At 53.0% G+C, this 16,589-nt stretch overlaps 1 protein-coding gene across 6 annotated transcripts in view; it reads right to left on the reverse strand.

Moving 5' to 3' along the window:
• Positions 1 to 16,589, reverse strand: part of C6H16orf96 (chromosome 6 C16orf96 homolog) — a 44,899-nt gene that overhangs the window by 366 nt on the left and 27,944 nt on the right. For 3 of the 6 annotated variants that reach the window (XM_025416659.3, XM_025416661.3, XM_049110940.1), the window contains 7 exons: positions 12,032 to 12,150; positions 11,302 to 11,364; positions 8,152 to 8,244; positions 7,079 to 7,259; positions 6,823 to 6,925; positions 1,729 to 1,809; positions 874 to 1,072 (listed from right to left, as the gene is read on the reverse strand). In XM_025416659.3, the coding sequence (XP_025272444.1) occupies positions 874 to 1,072; positions 1,729 to 1,809; positions 6,823 to 6,925; positions 7,079 to 7,259; positions 8,152 to 8,244; positions 11,302 to 11,364; positions 12,032 to 12,150 (839 nt within the window). Of the gene's footprint in view, positions 1 to 873; positions 1,073 to 1,728; positions 1,810 to 6,822; positions 6,926 to 7,078; positions 7,337 to 8,151; positions 8,245 to 9,636; positions 9,848 to 11,301; positions 11,365 to 12,031; positions 12,151 to 16,589 lie in introns of those variants that run through there. The other 3 variants (XM_025416660.3, XM_025416662.3, XR_007411030.1) reach the window with 3 other exon arrangements.

Consider the following 16,589-nt stretch of genomic DNA (forward strand, 5'->3'; position numbering starts at 1 on the left):
GACACAGAGGGAAGTTTTTTTGACTTTGTGTAATGCAGTAGACATGTCAGAAGTACAGAGGCACAGAGGGCACAGCTGGACAGAGCCGGGGAGCGGAAAGGAGGAGGGAGAGGAGTCGGGAGGGAGAAGGAAGGATGAGCTGCCTGAGGGGGGGTTCAAGCCCTGCGCACAGCGGCAGAGGCAGGTGCGTGGTCTGCGCTCCGGAGCTGCCCGCTAACCCGCCGGTGGGACACTGTGGCCTGGTCCGTGTGGCTTCCACTGAGCGTACGGGCCGTTAGCACGGGGCTCAGGACGTCAGGCCTGTGCGATTCTGGCCCTCGGTGGGAGAGAACAGTCCCAGAATATTCCAGGGCCACTGCTCTAAGCTCCTCACGACTGGCCAGAAAGTAAATATAAACAGGTTTTAAAAATATCCAATTCATAACCGTAATTACTGGTGGGAATAATCAACATGAAATAAAAAAAAAGGATGCACTCAGTAAAACTTGGTTCCCGTGAGAAACTTGGTCTTGTTAGAAATAAAGGCCCCCAACGAAAACGTGCACGGGCAGTAGCTGTAATTGGGACGGACTCTGATGGAGCCATTTCAGCAAAATAAAAAGGAAAGTGACTGTATTTAAAAGCACGTTAGCTGGTGTGTTGAAAACTGGTCAAGAAATTATGTTGGCTTAGTGGAAAATTCAATCTAGAAAGCTGCGTTCTCCACGAAGTGTAGGATAAGGAGGATTGTGTTGTGTGGATTTCTATGCATAGAGTTAAAATGGCCAGTGGGTCAAAAGGAGTCCCTTATGGAGGCTCCCGGGCCAGGCTCAGGGCCAGGCTCTTCGGGCAGGGAAGGGGAGGGGAGGTAGGGGTGCGGCACGCAGGGCTCACAGACTGGTGGGCTCCTCGGAGGGCTGCGTGCTGGCTCGGGGCCGAGGGTGCCGGGCGGGCCCTGGAGCCTGCTGGGCGGCCCGCAGGGAGGGCGTCAGTGGTGGGAGCAGTGGCAGGGGCGGCAGCGACGGAGGCCGAGCTGGCATCGTAGGCGGGGGGCCCGGGGCAGCCGAGCGCACGCTGCTGTGGGGGTGCAGGGCTGGGAGGGGCAGGAGAGTCATGATGTCCCAGGAGCATTCCCAGGGGTGGGGGTGAGGCTGGCCTGATGGGATCATGCCCGATAAAGAAACGAGAAGCCAGGACATGGCTCACCCGGTCCCAGGCACCCTAAGCCTCCCCGGAGTGGGGCGGTTTGACCCCGGATAAATGACACCAGGACAGACGCTGCCCTGGCCGTGGACTTGGAGCCGAGGATCAGGGTTGCTGTGCCTCAGCTCCATGCCTAAGCTGGGGGAGCCGTGCCCACCTCCCAAGCTTGGCTGAGGGCCCCAGGGGAAGACGAGGGAGCTGTTGGGCATGCACGATGCTGGTGCAGGGGAGAGGCTTCAGGGGAGCCCCCACGGCTTGGCTCATGGGGCCCCAGCAGAGAGGCCCAGGACCACGAACGGGCTCCTTATCCCACCCTGGCAGCTAGCTAGAGACCCGCGGGCCCTGGGACGGCCTGGGCGGGAAGCCCCGTGGAAGGTCAGCTACAAGCCCAGGAGGGCTGCAGGCCACGGCCAGGAGCTGGGGGTGTGTGTGTGTGTGGGATCCATGGGGCCTTCCTGTACCCTGGCGAGGCAGGACAGGGGAGAGAGGCCTGAGGTGGGGCAGCGATCCCCGGGCAGGGCCGGGATTGGGAGGGCTGGTACTCACGCGGGTAGATGGTGGTATATAAGCTACTGGAGCGTTCCCGCTCGTAGGGGTTCCGAGCTGGGGGGTGCGGAACCTTCACAGCTGAAAAGGAAGAGGCAGGAACGGGTGAGTGTCCTGCGGAGCCCCCCGCCACGCCTGCCCCATAGTTTCCCAGGCCTGCCCGCCTCCCCCACACACCTGCCCCTCAGCCTTTGGGGAACACCCCTCCTCACACCTTCTGGGGTCTAGAGTTTCTTGGGCCATAGACGTTCCCACTGGGTCCAGGTGGCCGCGGTGTCTCCACCCCCACCTTCCTGTCCCTCATCATGTGCGTGTGTGAATTTTTTTTTTTTTTTGAGATAAAATTCACAAGCCACATTAACCATTTATTTATTTTAAAAAAAATTTTAAGTGATCTCTACAATCCCAAGATCAAGAGTCACATGCTCCACCAACTGAGCCAGCCGGGCGCCACACGAAATAACCATTTGAAGCCAGCACTTGAGTGACATTAAGTTCATTCCCAGTGGTGTGCAACCACTGCCTCTGCTAGTTCCAGAACAGCCCGCGCCCCACAAAGGAAACCCGGTGCCCACGAGACACTCACTCCCCTTGCTGCCTCCCTCAGGCCCTGGCAGCCAGGAGTCTGCTTCTTGTCCCAGCCCTATGCCTGTTCCCAACCGACAGACCCACAGACCGGGGATCACACAATATTTGGCCTCTTGGGTTCTGGCTCTGTCCTTCACCTCTGAACCCAAGGCATCCCTTCTCGGTGTCCAGTCAAGAATCTCCATGACTGGCCGCCCAGACCAAAGGCTGCACCAGAAGAGGTGGGACCATGGGAGTAGGGGAGGCGGTGAGAGTGAGGAAAGATGCAGGGGAGGGCCCAGGCCTGGCCCTCAGGACGAGTCACGAGTCACGGGGCACTGAGCTCCTTCCTGTGAAGGACACCAGATTGTTCCTCTGTCCTTCCCTGGGTGTCCTGACAATTTCTGCTTCGAATGTCCTTTCTTCGAAAAATCCTCAGCTCAATAGGGAACACCTCTCCCCAGCCATTCCCTCCCCCACTCCCATGTTTCATCTTACTGAACTTCTTGTTTATTTATACTTATGATCCTCCATGGGGTAGAAACTCTAAGGAAGCAGTGACTTTATCTTGTCCACATTGAGTCTTCCCAGTGGTATCTAAGAGACCCCTGGCACCAGTAAGGGCTCGGGAACGACCAGCTGAATGACCAGGGCCAGGTGCAGCAGGGTGTGTTGTGTGGATCTCCCTTTTATGGACAAACTCACTGTTCCAGCTGCAGGAGCAAAGGGAGCCACGAGCCTCCACCTGTTAGCCCCTCAGGGGTTGTTAGCAGCTCTGGTCACTGAGGGGGCCCAGGGCCTGGCCCAGGGCAGTGCAGCGCAGCATTTGTTCAGAAGCTCCCCATCGGGTTGGCCTGGACCTTCTCCGGTCTGCTTATTATCTGAGGGTTTCCGCTTGCTCCCCCTCCCCCATCCCTCTGCTAACCACCCCCACCCCCAAACCCAAACTACTCTCATTCCTCACTCAAGGTCTGCATCAGCTGTTCCTTGAGCCTGAACTAACCCCAGTGTGCTTTGTGGGTTCTGCGTACACCAAATGTCCAGTTCAGGGGTACTCTCTGGCCCCCTGCTCTGACCCCCCACTTGGGACCTGGATCCCTCCACAGATCTGAGGCAGGACCAGCCAACCTGCTGACCAGTGAGACTGTCACACTGCTTCCCTTCCAGGTGAAGGACGGGGGACCAGGGCCCAGTTTCAAAACTGAGACTCCGTGAGGCTTGGAAACCCAGCTCTGACCCAGCACCCCCCTTGAGGTCCTGCTGATGCCCTGGGCTCTATAGGTCAGAGCCTGAACTCACCACCTGACCCCCACACCTGCTCCTCCTGGACCCTCCCAACTTCCCAACTCTGCAACAGCCAGAAGCTGAGGAGTGGGGAGGCTCTCAAGAGGAGGGAACCCTAAGCTCCGGCAGATGAGAAAGGTTCTCCAGGACTTCGGGGCAGGCACACAGCCTGGGCAGAGGCCCGCGAGTGGGAGATAGCCAGGCTCACTGACTGACGAGCAAACGGTTCTGAGACGCTAGAGGGAGGGGCAGATGGGGGACAAGGGGCCCCCTCCAGATTGGCCGAGGAGCCTGGACTCTGACATCAATGCCCCTGAAATGTGCCCGTCTTAATCCTCAAAACCTGTCACTGTGTCACCTGACTTGGCAGAGGGGGCTTTGCAGATGGCATCGAGTTAAGGAGCCCGAGACAGAGAGGATCCTGAAGTATCCAGATGGCCCAATGTAATCCCAAGGCTCTGGAGGGAGGCCAGAGGGTGAGAGTCAGAGGAGGGGAGGGGAGCACGGAAGAGAGGCTGGAGGGGCACATCTTGAGATAGAGGAAGGGGGGCCGTGAGACCAGGAACGCAGCAGGCCCCTGGCAGGTGGAAACGGGGCAGAAACAGAGTCTCCCCAGGGGAACCGGCCCTGCTGACACCTTGATTTTAGCCCTTGTAAGACTCATTTCAGATTTCTGACCTCCAGAACTAAGATAAAATAAATTTGGGTTAAGCCACTGGGTTTGCGGAAACTGGTTACAGCAGCCATAGGGAACATACTGACGGTTCTGAGCTGGGGAGCAGCCGGGTCACAGGGTCGCGGCGCGTGTTTTAGGTGAGGAGGTTTGAGGCTGGCACCCCGCCCCTGCTGCCGCCTCCTCTGTCCTCCCTGATCCTGCCTGAACTTAGCCTTCCTTCCAGGGCACTCCTCTGAAAGTCCAGCCTGCTGACCACCAGCCTCAGTGCGTCCACCCCCCTCCTGTGGGGGCACCGGTGTTCCTCTGCCCTGGCCTGAGCTCCTGACTCAGTGCAAGCGTCTGGAGGGCACAGGCCGCCCAGGTGCCCCTCAGTGTCCCCTGTGTCTTGGCAAAGGGCTGAGTACAGGGCAGGGCACGTTGGACGGTGATCTGAATGGACGAACACATACGGGGCCAGCCTGGACCTGGGCGGGGCTCACGCTGGCTCGTTTGGGTTTAGATTTTGAGACTGTTTTGGATTAGAATGTTCTTTTGAGTAAATAAATGAGGGATAAAAGCAATCCTGTTGACAGATCTGGCCACAGGCAGGTTTCTGATGGATCCCTAATGCCTATTAGACTTTGGTGCTTGTAGCAGGACAAAGCAGTTGAGGTGCTGTGATTCAGTCCTGCTTTGCTGCATGGGTCTCAGAATGAATGGGCCATGGGGACAGAAGCTCCCCCCCCCCCCCCGCCACGTGACAGCCCAGGGGAGGTGGGCAGAGGGCCCTGTCCCGTGCATGAGTGGGTAAGGGCCCCTCCACCAAGGGTGCATGCGGCCCTCACCTGCCTGTTTGCACAATGCCTCAGCGTGTTGCTGCCAGCTGAAAAGAGGCAGTGCAGGCAAGAAATCGGGGCTCATTAAATATTAGCCACCGTTGTTATTACCCTGCCTGGTGACCCAGCTTCACCTGAGCCTCCTCCTAACAGCAGCTGCTGCCAGGGGCCGAGCCTTGTCCGGGGGCAGCCATTAATGCCACATGGGCCAGATCCGTGCTGGGGGACTGCAGGCCTCAGGCAGTGTCCCACCCACTTGGGCCAGGGCAGGGAGCTGCAGAGGGTTGACCGGTGGCCCTCAAAAAGATATGTCCCCAGAACCTATGAACATAACCTTACTTAGACAAAGGGTCTTCTCGGATGTAATTAAGGATCCTGAGATGAGCTCATCCCAGGTTAAGCTGGGCCCTAAACCCAATGACAAGTGTCCTTAAAGGAGACAGAAGAGAAGACCCAAGGGAAAGGCCACGGGAAGACAGAGGCGGAGACTGGAGGGACAGGACCACAAGCCAAGGACCGCGTGGCACCGCCACAAACTGGAAGAGGCAGGAAGGAGCCTTCCCTAGAGCCCCGGGAGTGAGCACAGCCCGGGGACACCTAGATTTTGGACTGCAGGCCTCCGGAACTGTGAGAACGTCTGTCGTCTCCAGCTCCCCAGTCTGTGGCCATTTGTTGCGGTCGCCCCAGGACACTAACGTGGGCTCTTTGTCCTTTGACCAGCACTGCCAATTAAACAGTCCCCTTTGCTTTCCTTACGTGTCTGGTATTTTGTCCTCAGGTCAATGGGAACAATGTGGGGCGAGAACAAATACCGTGGGCAGAACTTAACCCTCTCGCCACCTTAGGGCTCCAGGGTCACCCCCCACCCTGCCATGGGGCAGGGTATGGCTCCCAGCCAGGGAAAACTGAGAATTCCTCTTCCCGAAGAACACCCCCAAAGGCTGTGCAGAGAAGGTACCCTTCTGGGACCGCTGGCCCACTGCTGGAGCCGAGGCCTTGAGTCCCTGGTAGGAGCCAGCTGGAGTTGGGGTAACAGAGGAACTGATTCCATGTGTCCCCTCCACCCCCCTCACCGACCCAACCCTCACATGCCCGGGACCTAAGACACAGGCCTCCAGGGTCTGTTCACGTCTCTTCATCATGCCCAACCCCTTCCCAACCCCCACCCCAGGCCGACTGACCTTCCTGAGTTCCAGCTGTGCCTGCCTTCCAGACACAACGGGATCTTTGGACCCGCTATGTCCTCCACCTGGACCACTCTCTTCCCACCGGACCTAGCTAACCCCTTCCTTCATCAGTCCTTCTCACAATTCTCCCGTCCCCAGCCCAGGATCCCTCTTTTTTTTTTTTTTTTTTTTTTTTTTTTTTAGGATCCCTCTTTTGTGAGGCCACCTGGCACTCCTCCCTAGGCCAGCATCCTTTGTCACCAGGGTCCTGGCCTTGGGTCAGCTATTCACTGCTGTTCTAAACAATAGATCTTAGCCCTCAGGTTATTTGCTTACAGTCTGCTTCTCCCACTCACTGTGGAAACCCGGGGGCCACAGCCCATCTTTCTTTGCCCTGCCCTCTCCCCACCTCTCCAGTGCCTGATGCAGTGCCTGGCATACAGAACCCCATTTTTGCAAATGGCTGTGTCAGGACCCCCCAGTCCGGGATGGGGCCAGCTCTGAGCCCTGCCTGCATTCCCCCTACTCCCCAGCAAAGCCAGGGCACCCAGGACAGGGGCTCCCAGGAAGCCCTGACACCTCTCACCTGCCAGCTCCTTCTCAACACTGGTCAGAGGCCGTGGCCCATCCTGGCTGCTCATTCGGCCCTTGTACAGGATCCCATCCACTCCCAGAATGTCCACCTCGGCCTGTTGGATGGCCCAGGCCCAGGTCAGGGAGTGTCCTTGCCTGCCCCTCTCAGACACACAGAGGCCCAGAGGCCCAGCAGACAGAGCACAGCCACCCCCGCCTCCCCCCCCACATCCCGAGCTTCCCTCACCCAGGGCGTTGGCCACACTCACGGTGTCATAGTCCAACACCTCGGGGTCCCCATAGGGGTAGAGTGTTGACAGGTCATATGAGTTGAACTTGAGGTTGGTATCTTTGCTGGGGCCGTCACCCCAGTCCTGCTGGGACCTCAGTGGATCCAGACTCCTGTCCTGGTCTCCAAGGTCCTGGAGATGCTGTAGCCGCCGCTGTTCCCTGGGGTCGGGCAGGTAGGACAGCAGCCACTGGGAGGACCCTCTGCCCCGGAGGAGCGTCAGGATGGGCCCAAGGGCCTGCGCAGTAGCAAGGCCAGACTGGAATTTCTTCCAGCTTGGGTTTGGGGGTCCTTGGGGCTGCTGGGTGGGTATGGACAAACACAGTCGGGGCAGAGGGGAGAAACAAAGGCCTCTGCTCCCCCAGACTCAGCCATCCCCAGGGGCTCTGGTCTGGGCCACCAACAGAAGGCTTTTCATCCTTGATCTCAAGGAGTCAGGCACAGGAAGGTGGGGGTGTCGGGCACAGGCCTCCACAGCCATCTCCTCTCCACAGCTTCATTGTTGGTCAGCCCTCACGTCCCCACCTCAGCCCGGGGTGCAGTGGGATGTCAGGAGGTTGAGGGGGGCTGGGATCCAAGGAGCCTGCCAGGTGTGATGGGACTCACAGGTCTAGGTGCCAGCTCTGCCACTTACTAGCTGTGACCAGGAGCAGGTGGCTGAGTTCCCTGAACCTCATTTCCTTCAACCATGAGGCGTGGTGAGGACAGAATGCACCCCAAAGGGAAGGCCCAAGGACCCGCCAAGGCCGGGCAGGGCAAGGCACTTAGCGCAGCCTGTGTGCGGCCACAGCCGGGCCTCCTCCTGGTGGCGGCGGCAATCCTAGCTCAGGGAGCCCGTAGGATCCAGACCAGACTCCTTCCCCAACGGTCCCTGCCCATTAAGGGTGCCCAATGAATGTGCCCATTCCTCTGGGCCACGACGCCCTTGGGCCGTTTGCTGCCCTGCCACCTCCACAAACAGCTCCCCTGCAGACGGCTGGCGGGGCCCGGGGCCCGGGGCCCGGGGCCGGGGTCTCCCGGGCGCCTCTGTGCGGCAGACCCCAGCCCACCCACCTCAGCTGTTGCCACTGCAGGTACTCATAGGTGTTGGCGCTGGCTGGCCGCAGCCGCGACAGCAGGTGGCTTTTGCGGATGGTGATGAGCTGCCTGTAGGAGGACAAGTGTTCAGCGGGACAAGTGCCGAGCGGCCAGCAGATGGCCCCAGGCTCCCTCCTCCTCCAGGAAGTCCACCCTTAAACCCAGCCTTCAGGCTAGAGACATGCACAGCATGGGGCCACCGTGCTAGGGCCCCAGTCATCTTTGACAGTCATAAAGGACAGCTGTTCTGGGCATCTCAGTGGCTCAGTGGTTGAGCGTCTGCCTCTGGCTCAGGTCGGGACCCCGGGGTCCTGGGATCAAGTCCCACATTGGGCTCCCCGCAGGGAGCCTGCTTCTCCCTCTGCCTGTGTCTCTGCCTCTCTCTCTGTGCCTCTCATGAATAAATAAATGAAATCTTAAAAAAAAAAAAAAAAGAACAACTTTTCTCATTATAAAACTAAAAGCCAGAACAGGTAAATCCTAGAAACAGAATGCAGATTGGAGGTTGCCAGGGTCTGGGGTCTGGGATGGGGAGTGGTCACAAATGGGGCTGGGGTTTCCTTCTGGAAAGTTGGTGGTAATGTTCTGGCACTAAGAGCGGTGGTTACACGATATTGTTGATGCACTAAATGCCACTGACCTGTCCACTTTAACATGGTTAATCTGTGTTATGTGTAATTTACCTCAACAACGACAAAAAAGAAAATAAAATATCAGTTTTCTGAGCAGCGGAACTGTTCTACATGTTGATCTGTGCACACATGCAAAAATTCATCAGGTTGTATCACATTTACATACTTCATTATTTAAGCCACAATAACATTTTTTAAGGTTTTATTTATTAAAAAAAAAGATTTTATTATTCATGAGAGACACACAGGCAGAGAGGCAGAGACATAGGCAGAGGGAGAAGCAGGCTCTCACAGGGGGCTGCTGTGGGACTCAATCACAGGACGCCGGGATCACGCCCTGAGCCAAAGGCAGACACTCAACTACTGAGCCACCCAGGTGCCCCTCACAATGACATTTTGAAGTAATACATATTGTCAGCATTTTAGAAGGGATAGAAAAGCATAAACACAAAAAGCTCTGTAACCACATGACAAATATTTTGATGTGTCCTTCCAGTAATTTTCCCTATGTATTTTTTTTTAACAAAAATAGGATCATAACACACAAACTACTTGATTTTCTCATTTAAGGTATTGTAAACATTTTTCCAGGCCCCTAAATAATTCACAACTGTGTTATCTAATATGACAACCACTGGCCACAGGAGGCTATTTAAATTTATGGTTAAATTTAAATAAAATTTAAATCCCATACTCCGGTGCATGTGGCCAGCGGCTACTGCCTTGGACAGTGAGCTATAACCATTTCCGCATCTCAGAAGGTTCCATTAGACCTCCTCCTACAACATGACTTATATTGGCTGACATAAGTGTACTGTAACTCATTTACCACTTCAGATTGTTGCCTTTTCTTCTTTGAAAAACACGATAAATAGGGCAGCCCGGGTAGCTCAGTGGTTTAGCGCCGCCTTCAGCCTAGGGTGTGATCCTGGAGTCCCAGGATTGAGTCCTGCATCGGGCTTCCTGCATGGAGCCTGCTTCTCCCTCTGCCTGTGTCTGTGCCTCTCTCTCTCTCTCTCTCTCTGATGAATAAATAAAATCTTTAAAAAAAAGATGTAAAAAATACGATAAATAATGCTGCAGCTAGGTATATCTGTGGCTTTAACCAAAAACTCTGGGGATAGGCTCAAAGCCCCTCCACAAACAGGACTGGTGTAGGGTGGTGAGCTTCACAGGTCAAGGGGGCCAGGCTAATACCTGGAGGAAGCGGGGGCCTACAAGATTTGGGCTCTTAAACCCTATTAGAGTGTTGTTTGGTGGTTCTTCAAAGAGTTAACCATTGAGGGACCATGTGACCCAGCACTTCCACCTCCAGGTTTATACCCAAAATAACTGAAAGCAGGTGTTGGAACAGATCTACATAACACGCATGTTCACAGCAGCACTAATCACAAGAGCCAAAGGGATGAATCAACCCAAATGTCCATCAGCATGTGAGTAGATAAACAAAATGTGGGCTGCTCATATAGTGTGATAGGATTCAGCCATAAAACTGGGATGAACACAGACATCCACCACACTGTGCATGAACCTCGAGAACATGATGCTCAGTGAGGGAAGCCAGAACAGAAAGGCACATGTTATGGGACCTCATTCATATGAAATGTCCAGAATAGGCAAATCCATGAAACACAGCTTATTAGTTGTTGTCAGAGACCAAAGGGAGGAGGCAATGGGGGTGGCTGCTAATGAGTTTGGGGGTTCCTTTTAGGGAGAGGAAAATGGTTTGGGATTAGAGGTGACAGTTGCATACCATTGTGAATGTGCATCAAATGCCACTGAATTGTTCACTTTACCTATTTTTAAAATAAATTTACCTATTTTTTAAAGCTTTATTTATTTATAAGAGACACAGAGAGAGAGGCAGAGACACAGGCAGAGGGAGAAGCAGGCTCCCTGCAGGGAGCCCAATGTGGGACTTGATCCCAGGACCCCAGGGTCATGACCTGAGCCAAAGGCAGACATCAACCCCTGAGCCACCCAGATGCCCCAGAATTGTTCACCTTAAAGTGGTTTGTCTAGGGACACCTGGGTGGCTCATTCCATCATGTGTTGGCCTTCAGGTTAGGTTATGATCCTAGAGTTTGAGGATCCAGCCGGGCATGGGGCTCCCTGCCTGCTTCTCCCTCTGCCCCCACCCCCAAATAAATAAGTAAAATGGTGTATGTGAATTTCACCTAAATATATAGAAGTTTTAGACTCTAAAAATATGCTCTAGGAGCTCCCACAAAGTTCACCTCTTCCCCAGTTTCCTTCTATCCTTGTGCTTTTGGAGACGCAGCGGGCACCAGGCAGGGCTGGCCAAGGAGGGGATCCCAGTGCCCCTGCCCGGGAGCAAATGGAATGAAGGGTACAGACTGCTGTATATGGAGGGATGAACATGGGAATGCTGGACCTAGAGCCCTGGCAGGCCTGCCGGGCTAGGGCAGCCCCCCTGCAGGGGAACCTGGGGTGGGGGTGGGGGGCCTGGGCACCTCCTCGCGGCGGTACTCACGGGCCAGTCATCAGCTCCACCTGCCGGTCGCAGGAGATGCACTTCACCTGCTCAAACAGTTTCCTAGAAGACAGGCGGCCCTCAGCTGTGGCTCGGTGGGGGCGGGTCTGCTCCCCAGGGTCAGGACTCCCCTCCACACCCTACTCCCCTGCTGCCCGGCCCAGCTCAGCGCAAGTCAGCTCTGCTAGTTCTGCTGGTGCCTATCCTGCGGCTGCCCGGGGCACAGGTGGGGCTATAGTGGGTGCAGTTTATGTTCCTGCCCCAAGCACGATGGACTAAGTCTTTAACACCAGGGGCCTTCTGGAAAGGTGCCCTTCACAGGCGACATTGGGAGGCATGAGGGGTCATCTGAGGACGGAAGACCTCTCCCCCCTCCCCCAACACTGAGACTCTATCTGGATGGGGTGGGGGACATAGCAACAGGGCTCCAGTCTCAGATCCCCAGGCTCCCAGGGAGGTCTTGCATGGCCCCTACCCTCCGTGAGGCTTGGTGTCTTTCAAGGCAAGAGGGCTTTGGAGCAGATGTGTTCCTGGAGCCACTCTGAGCCCCTGGGTGCCCTCCACCTCCTCCCCCAAGCTGGTAAGCCCCATCCCCTCTCCCTGGGTCCACAGCTCTGCAATTCTTCCTCCCAGAATCCACAGGGACACCACTCGGGTTCCCCCTCTGGAGAGAGGGTCTCCTCTCCCAGAGGGTCTTTGGGAGCTGCACCCCTACCCAGGAGAGGCTCACTTCCTAAAGCCGGCGGCACTATCGGGGTCGAATCTGAGGCCTTCGATCAGGAGCTTCCCGACTATTTTCCAGATCTCATCCACATCCTTCTTCAGATGGTCCAAATCACTGTGGACAAGCTGTAAACAGCCAGAGGGAAGAAAGGAACGTTAGTCAACTGATTCATACCCCTGTGGTTCCAGAAAAGGATCTGCAGCAAAGTTCCACGGAATCTACCAAGATTAAACAGGAACAGAGTGAGGAGGTCAAGGAAAGGGGAGAAAGCTAACCTAAGCCTAAAAAGCTCCGGTTAAGGTCACACCCCTAATTCATGCCATTGGTGGAGTGGAGTGGCCAAGTGAGCTCTGAACCCCCCAGTGTAGGCAACCTCTAACCCAGTTCTTGTCTATGGATTTGCCTGTTCTGGACATTTCATATAAATGGAATCACACAAGCTGTGGCCTTTGGGGTCTGGCTTCTTTCACTCAGCATCATGTTTGTAAGGTTCACCCAGGTTGCAGAATGAATCAGTTTTATTTCTCTTTATGGTTGGATAATATTCCATTGCATGGATAGACCACATTTTGTTTGTCCGCCCATCAGTTGGTGGACATTTGGGTTGCCTCCACCTTTTTCTATTGGAAATAGCGCTGTTACAAACATTTGTGTACAAGTTTTTGCATGGACCTGTTTTCATTTTTCTTGGGTATATACCCAGGACTGGAAGCGCTGGGTTGTGTGGTGATTCTAACTTTTTGGGAAACTGCCAGACTGTTTTTCACGGTGGGACTTGTGAATTTTTAAAGTGTTCCTTCTTGGGGCAGCTGGCTGGCTCTGGTAGAGCATGCAACTCTTGATCTCTGGGTCCTGAGTTCGAGCCCCACATTGGGTATAATCTAAAGTGTTCCTTCCAGGGCCCACATTCTGATCTCTAAATACCACTCCCCATTAAAAGGAACCAGGACTCTAGAGAAATGATAGAATCATGTCTGAGGAAGGGAATGTTGAAGATGAGCCTGGAACATCTTGTCATTTAAAGGAGCAAAATGGGGACACCTGGGTGGTTCAGCGATTACACACCTGCCTTCAGCTCAGGGCATGATCCTGGGGTCCCGGGATCGAGTCCCACGTGAGGCTCCTTGCATGGAGCCTGCTTCTCCCTCTGCCTGTGTCTCTGCCTTTGTCTCTCTGTGTCTCTCATGAATAAATAAATAAAATCTTTAAAAAAAATAAATGAAAGATCAAGACAGCTTTCTGAGACAGATGGCCAGCTCACAGGCCAAAGAGGACACCACGGGGGCAACCAAATAAATAGTAACCTAGCTGATTGAATGAACTGAATTTATGAAAATCCACGATTCACAGTGACAGTCACAAAAAAGAAATAAAAAACAACAGAAACTGCCATTTGCCACAATATATTGGAGAAATCTATAGCAGCGATATCATTCCTGAACACCGGGAATCATTGTTCTCGTCTTCCCTGCAAGAACCATATTTCAGGGTAATCTGCTCAAGCTGATGAGGGGGAGCACTTCCTTAAGGATTTCCAGCTAGTAAATGGAGTAGCAGTGGTATAATTAGAGAACTTGTCACCTTGCAACCCGTGAAATAACAAGTTCAGGCAACAATCCTCAATTTATGAGGAAAGTACTAGGAGAATGGCCAATGAAGCAAAAGACATTTCCAGGGTGCCAAAGGGTCACCCCCAAATCACTTAGTGCATATAAGAGGGGAATGGACCTTTACTCTGGTGACATCAGCCTAGCATTGCTGGGCTCTGATGAATCTTTGCCTCAGCACCAAAGGGACCACCCAGCCAGTGTGACCTATCTGCCAATCCCAGGCTACACAAAGTGCATGGCACCCCAAGAAGAATCTTTCCTTCAACTTCCTATTTTTGTTGTTGTTGTTTTAAAGATTTCCATCCATTTATTCATGAGAAACAGACAGAGAGGCAGAGACACAGGCAGAAGGAGAAGCAGGCTCCACACAGGGAGTCTGATGCAGGACTTGATCCCGGGACTGGGATCACACCCTGAGCTGAAGGCAGATGCTCAACCACTGAGCCACCCAGGTGTCCCCCAACTTCCTATTTTGAAAACCTCCAACTCTACAGGAAAGTTGCAAGGATAGTCCAAAGGACACTCATACATCCATTTAATCAACTTTTCACATTTGACCACATTTTCTTTATCTACACGTGTGTGCATCTGTTTGTTTCCTGAATCACTTCAGAGTGAACTGCAGACATCATGATATATCACCCCTACCTTAAACAGAGGATTATCCCATGATTCAGCAATTCCACTCCTGGCTATCTACCCCAAAGAACTGAGAACAGGCGTTCAAACAAAGACGTGTACAGGTATGTTCGCAGTGGCAGTATTCATCACAGTCAAGGGTGGGAATAACCCAAGTGTCCACCAACAGATGAACAAATAAACAGAATGTGGTCTACTCTAGCCGAAAGAATATTTTTCAGCTGTAAAAAAAGAATAGAGATCTGATCCATAAATGAACTTTGAAAATGCGATGCTAAGTGCAAGGAACCAGTCACAAAAGGTCACAGATTGTATGATTCCACTTACATGCAATGTCCAGGACAGGCAAACTCACAGGGACAAAAAGTAGCCCAGGGGCTGGGTGGAGAGGGAGTGGGAAGGGGCTGCAGACGTGGGTATGGGTCTCTTTTCGGGAATGAAAATGTCTCACCCCTAGACAGAGGTAGTGCTTGCATAACACTGTAAATGTACTAAATGGCCTGGATTTAGTCACTTTAAAATGGTTAATGGGGGGATCCCTGGGTGGCTCAGTGGTTTGGCGCCTGCCTTTGGCCCAGGGTGTGATCCTGGAGTCCCGGGATCGAGTTCCGCATCAGGCTCCTGGCATGGAGCCTGCTTCTCCCTCTGCCTGTGTCTCTGCCTCTCTCTCTCTCTCTGTCTATCATGAATAAATAAATAAAATCTTAAAAAAAAATAAAAGGGTTAATGGTTAGTTTTAAGTTGTGTGAATTTTGCCACAATTAAAAAAAATAAAGAAAGACAAGAAAAAGCATTTAATACAACACCAAAGGGGATCCCTGGTGACTCAGAGGTTTGGCAGCTGCCTTTGGCTCAGGGCGTGATCCTGGAGTCCTGGGATGGAGTCCTGCATCGGGCTCCTTGCATGGAGCCTGCTTCTCCCTCTGCCTGTGTCTCTACTTCTCTCTGTGTGTCTCTCATGAATAAATAAATACAATCTTTAAAAAAAATAAAACACCAAAAATTTACAAAACTTTCTATTAGGAAAAAAAATTCAAACACACAGAAAAATGAAAAGACTAGAATCATTAACCCCCATATATCCACTGTCTGGAATTCATCGCTGTTAACAGGTTGCTATATTGGCCATATATATTTTTTAAATTTTAAAAAATATTTATTTATTTGAGAGAGAAAGAGAGAGAGAGAGAGAGAATTTGAGCCAGTGAGGGGAGGTGTAGAGGAAGAGGGAGAGAGGATCTTCAAGCAGACTCCTTGCTAAGTAAGCGAGGAACACAATGCAGGGCTCCATCTCTTGACCATGAGATCATGACCTGAGCTGAAACCAAGAGTTGGATGTTTAACAACGGAGCCATCCAGGCACCCCATCTGCCTTAGTTTTTCGATGGAGATTGATTGATTAGTTTTAAAGATTTTATTTTTAAGTAATCTCTATACCCAACATGGGGCTTGAACTCACAACTCTAGATCAAGAGTCACAGGCTCCCCCGACCGAGCCACCCAGGCAACCCTGATGGAGGATCTTTTAAAAACCTACAGAGACCAGGGGCGCCTGGGTGGCTTAGTTGGTTGAGAGTCTGACTCTTGATTTTGGGTCAGATGATTATCTCAGGGTCTTGAGATCAAGCCTCATGTCGGCTTCCATGCTGGGTGTGGAGTCTGCTTGAGATTCTCTCTGCCTCTCCTTCCCCCTGTACCCCGCTCACGCAGTGCTCTCTAAATACATGACAACCCTACAGAAGTCATGATACCTCACACATAAATACTGTCGTACTCGTGAGGACGTTTTCTTTTCTTTTTAAGATTTATTTATTTTTAGAGAAAGAGAGAGCTCAAGAGTGGGGAGAGCGGCAGTGGGGGGGGGGGAGAAATCCTTAGGCAGACTCCCTGCTGAGCACGGAGCACAATGTGGGGTTTGATCTCATGACCTGAGCTGAAACCAAGTGTCAGATGCTTAACCAACTGAGCCATCTCAGCGCCCTTCATGAGGACATTTTCTTAATGACCGCAACGCTGTAATGACACCTAACACACGAACAGTAATTCCTGACTTTGCTCTAATTCCCAGCCTGTTTATAGAGTTGGCACAACTGAACCAGGACACAGGTCAGGTCTCCTCATGAGCTGCATTTGGTTGTTTTGTGTCTGGAGACACTTTTAGAATTCTTTTTTTTTTTTAATTTTTATTTATTTATGATAGTCACACAGAGAGAGAGAGAGAGAGGCAGAGACACAGGCAGAGGGAGAAGCAGGCTCCATGCACCGGGAGCCCGACGTGGGATTCGATCCCGGGTCTCCAGGATCGCGCCCTGGGC

The sequence above is a fragment of the Canis lupus genome, chromosome 6 (assembly GCF_003254725.2).
Source record: "Canis lupus dingo isolate Sandy chromosome 6, ASM325472v2, whole genome shotgun sequence".
NCBI lineage: Eukaryota > Metazoa > Chordata > Mammalia > Carnivora > Canidae > Canis > Canis lupus.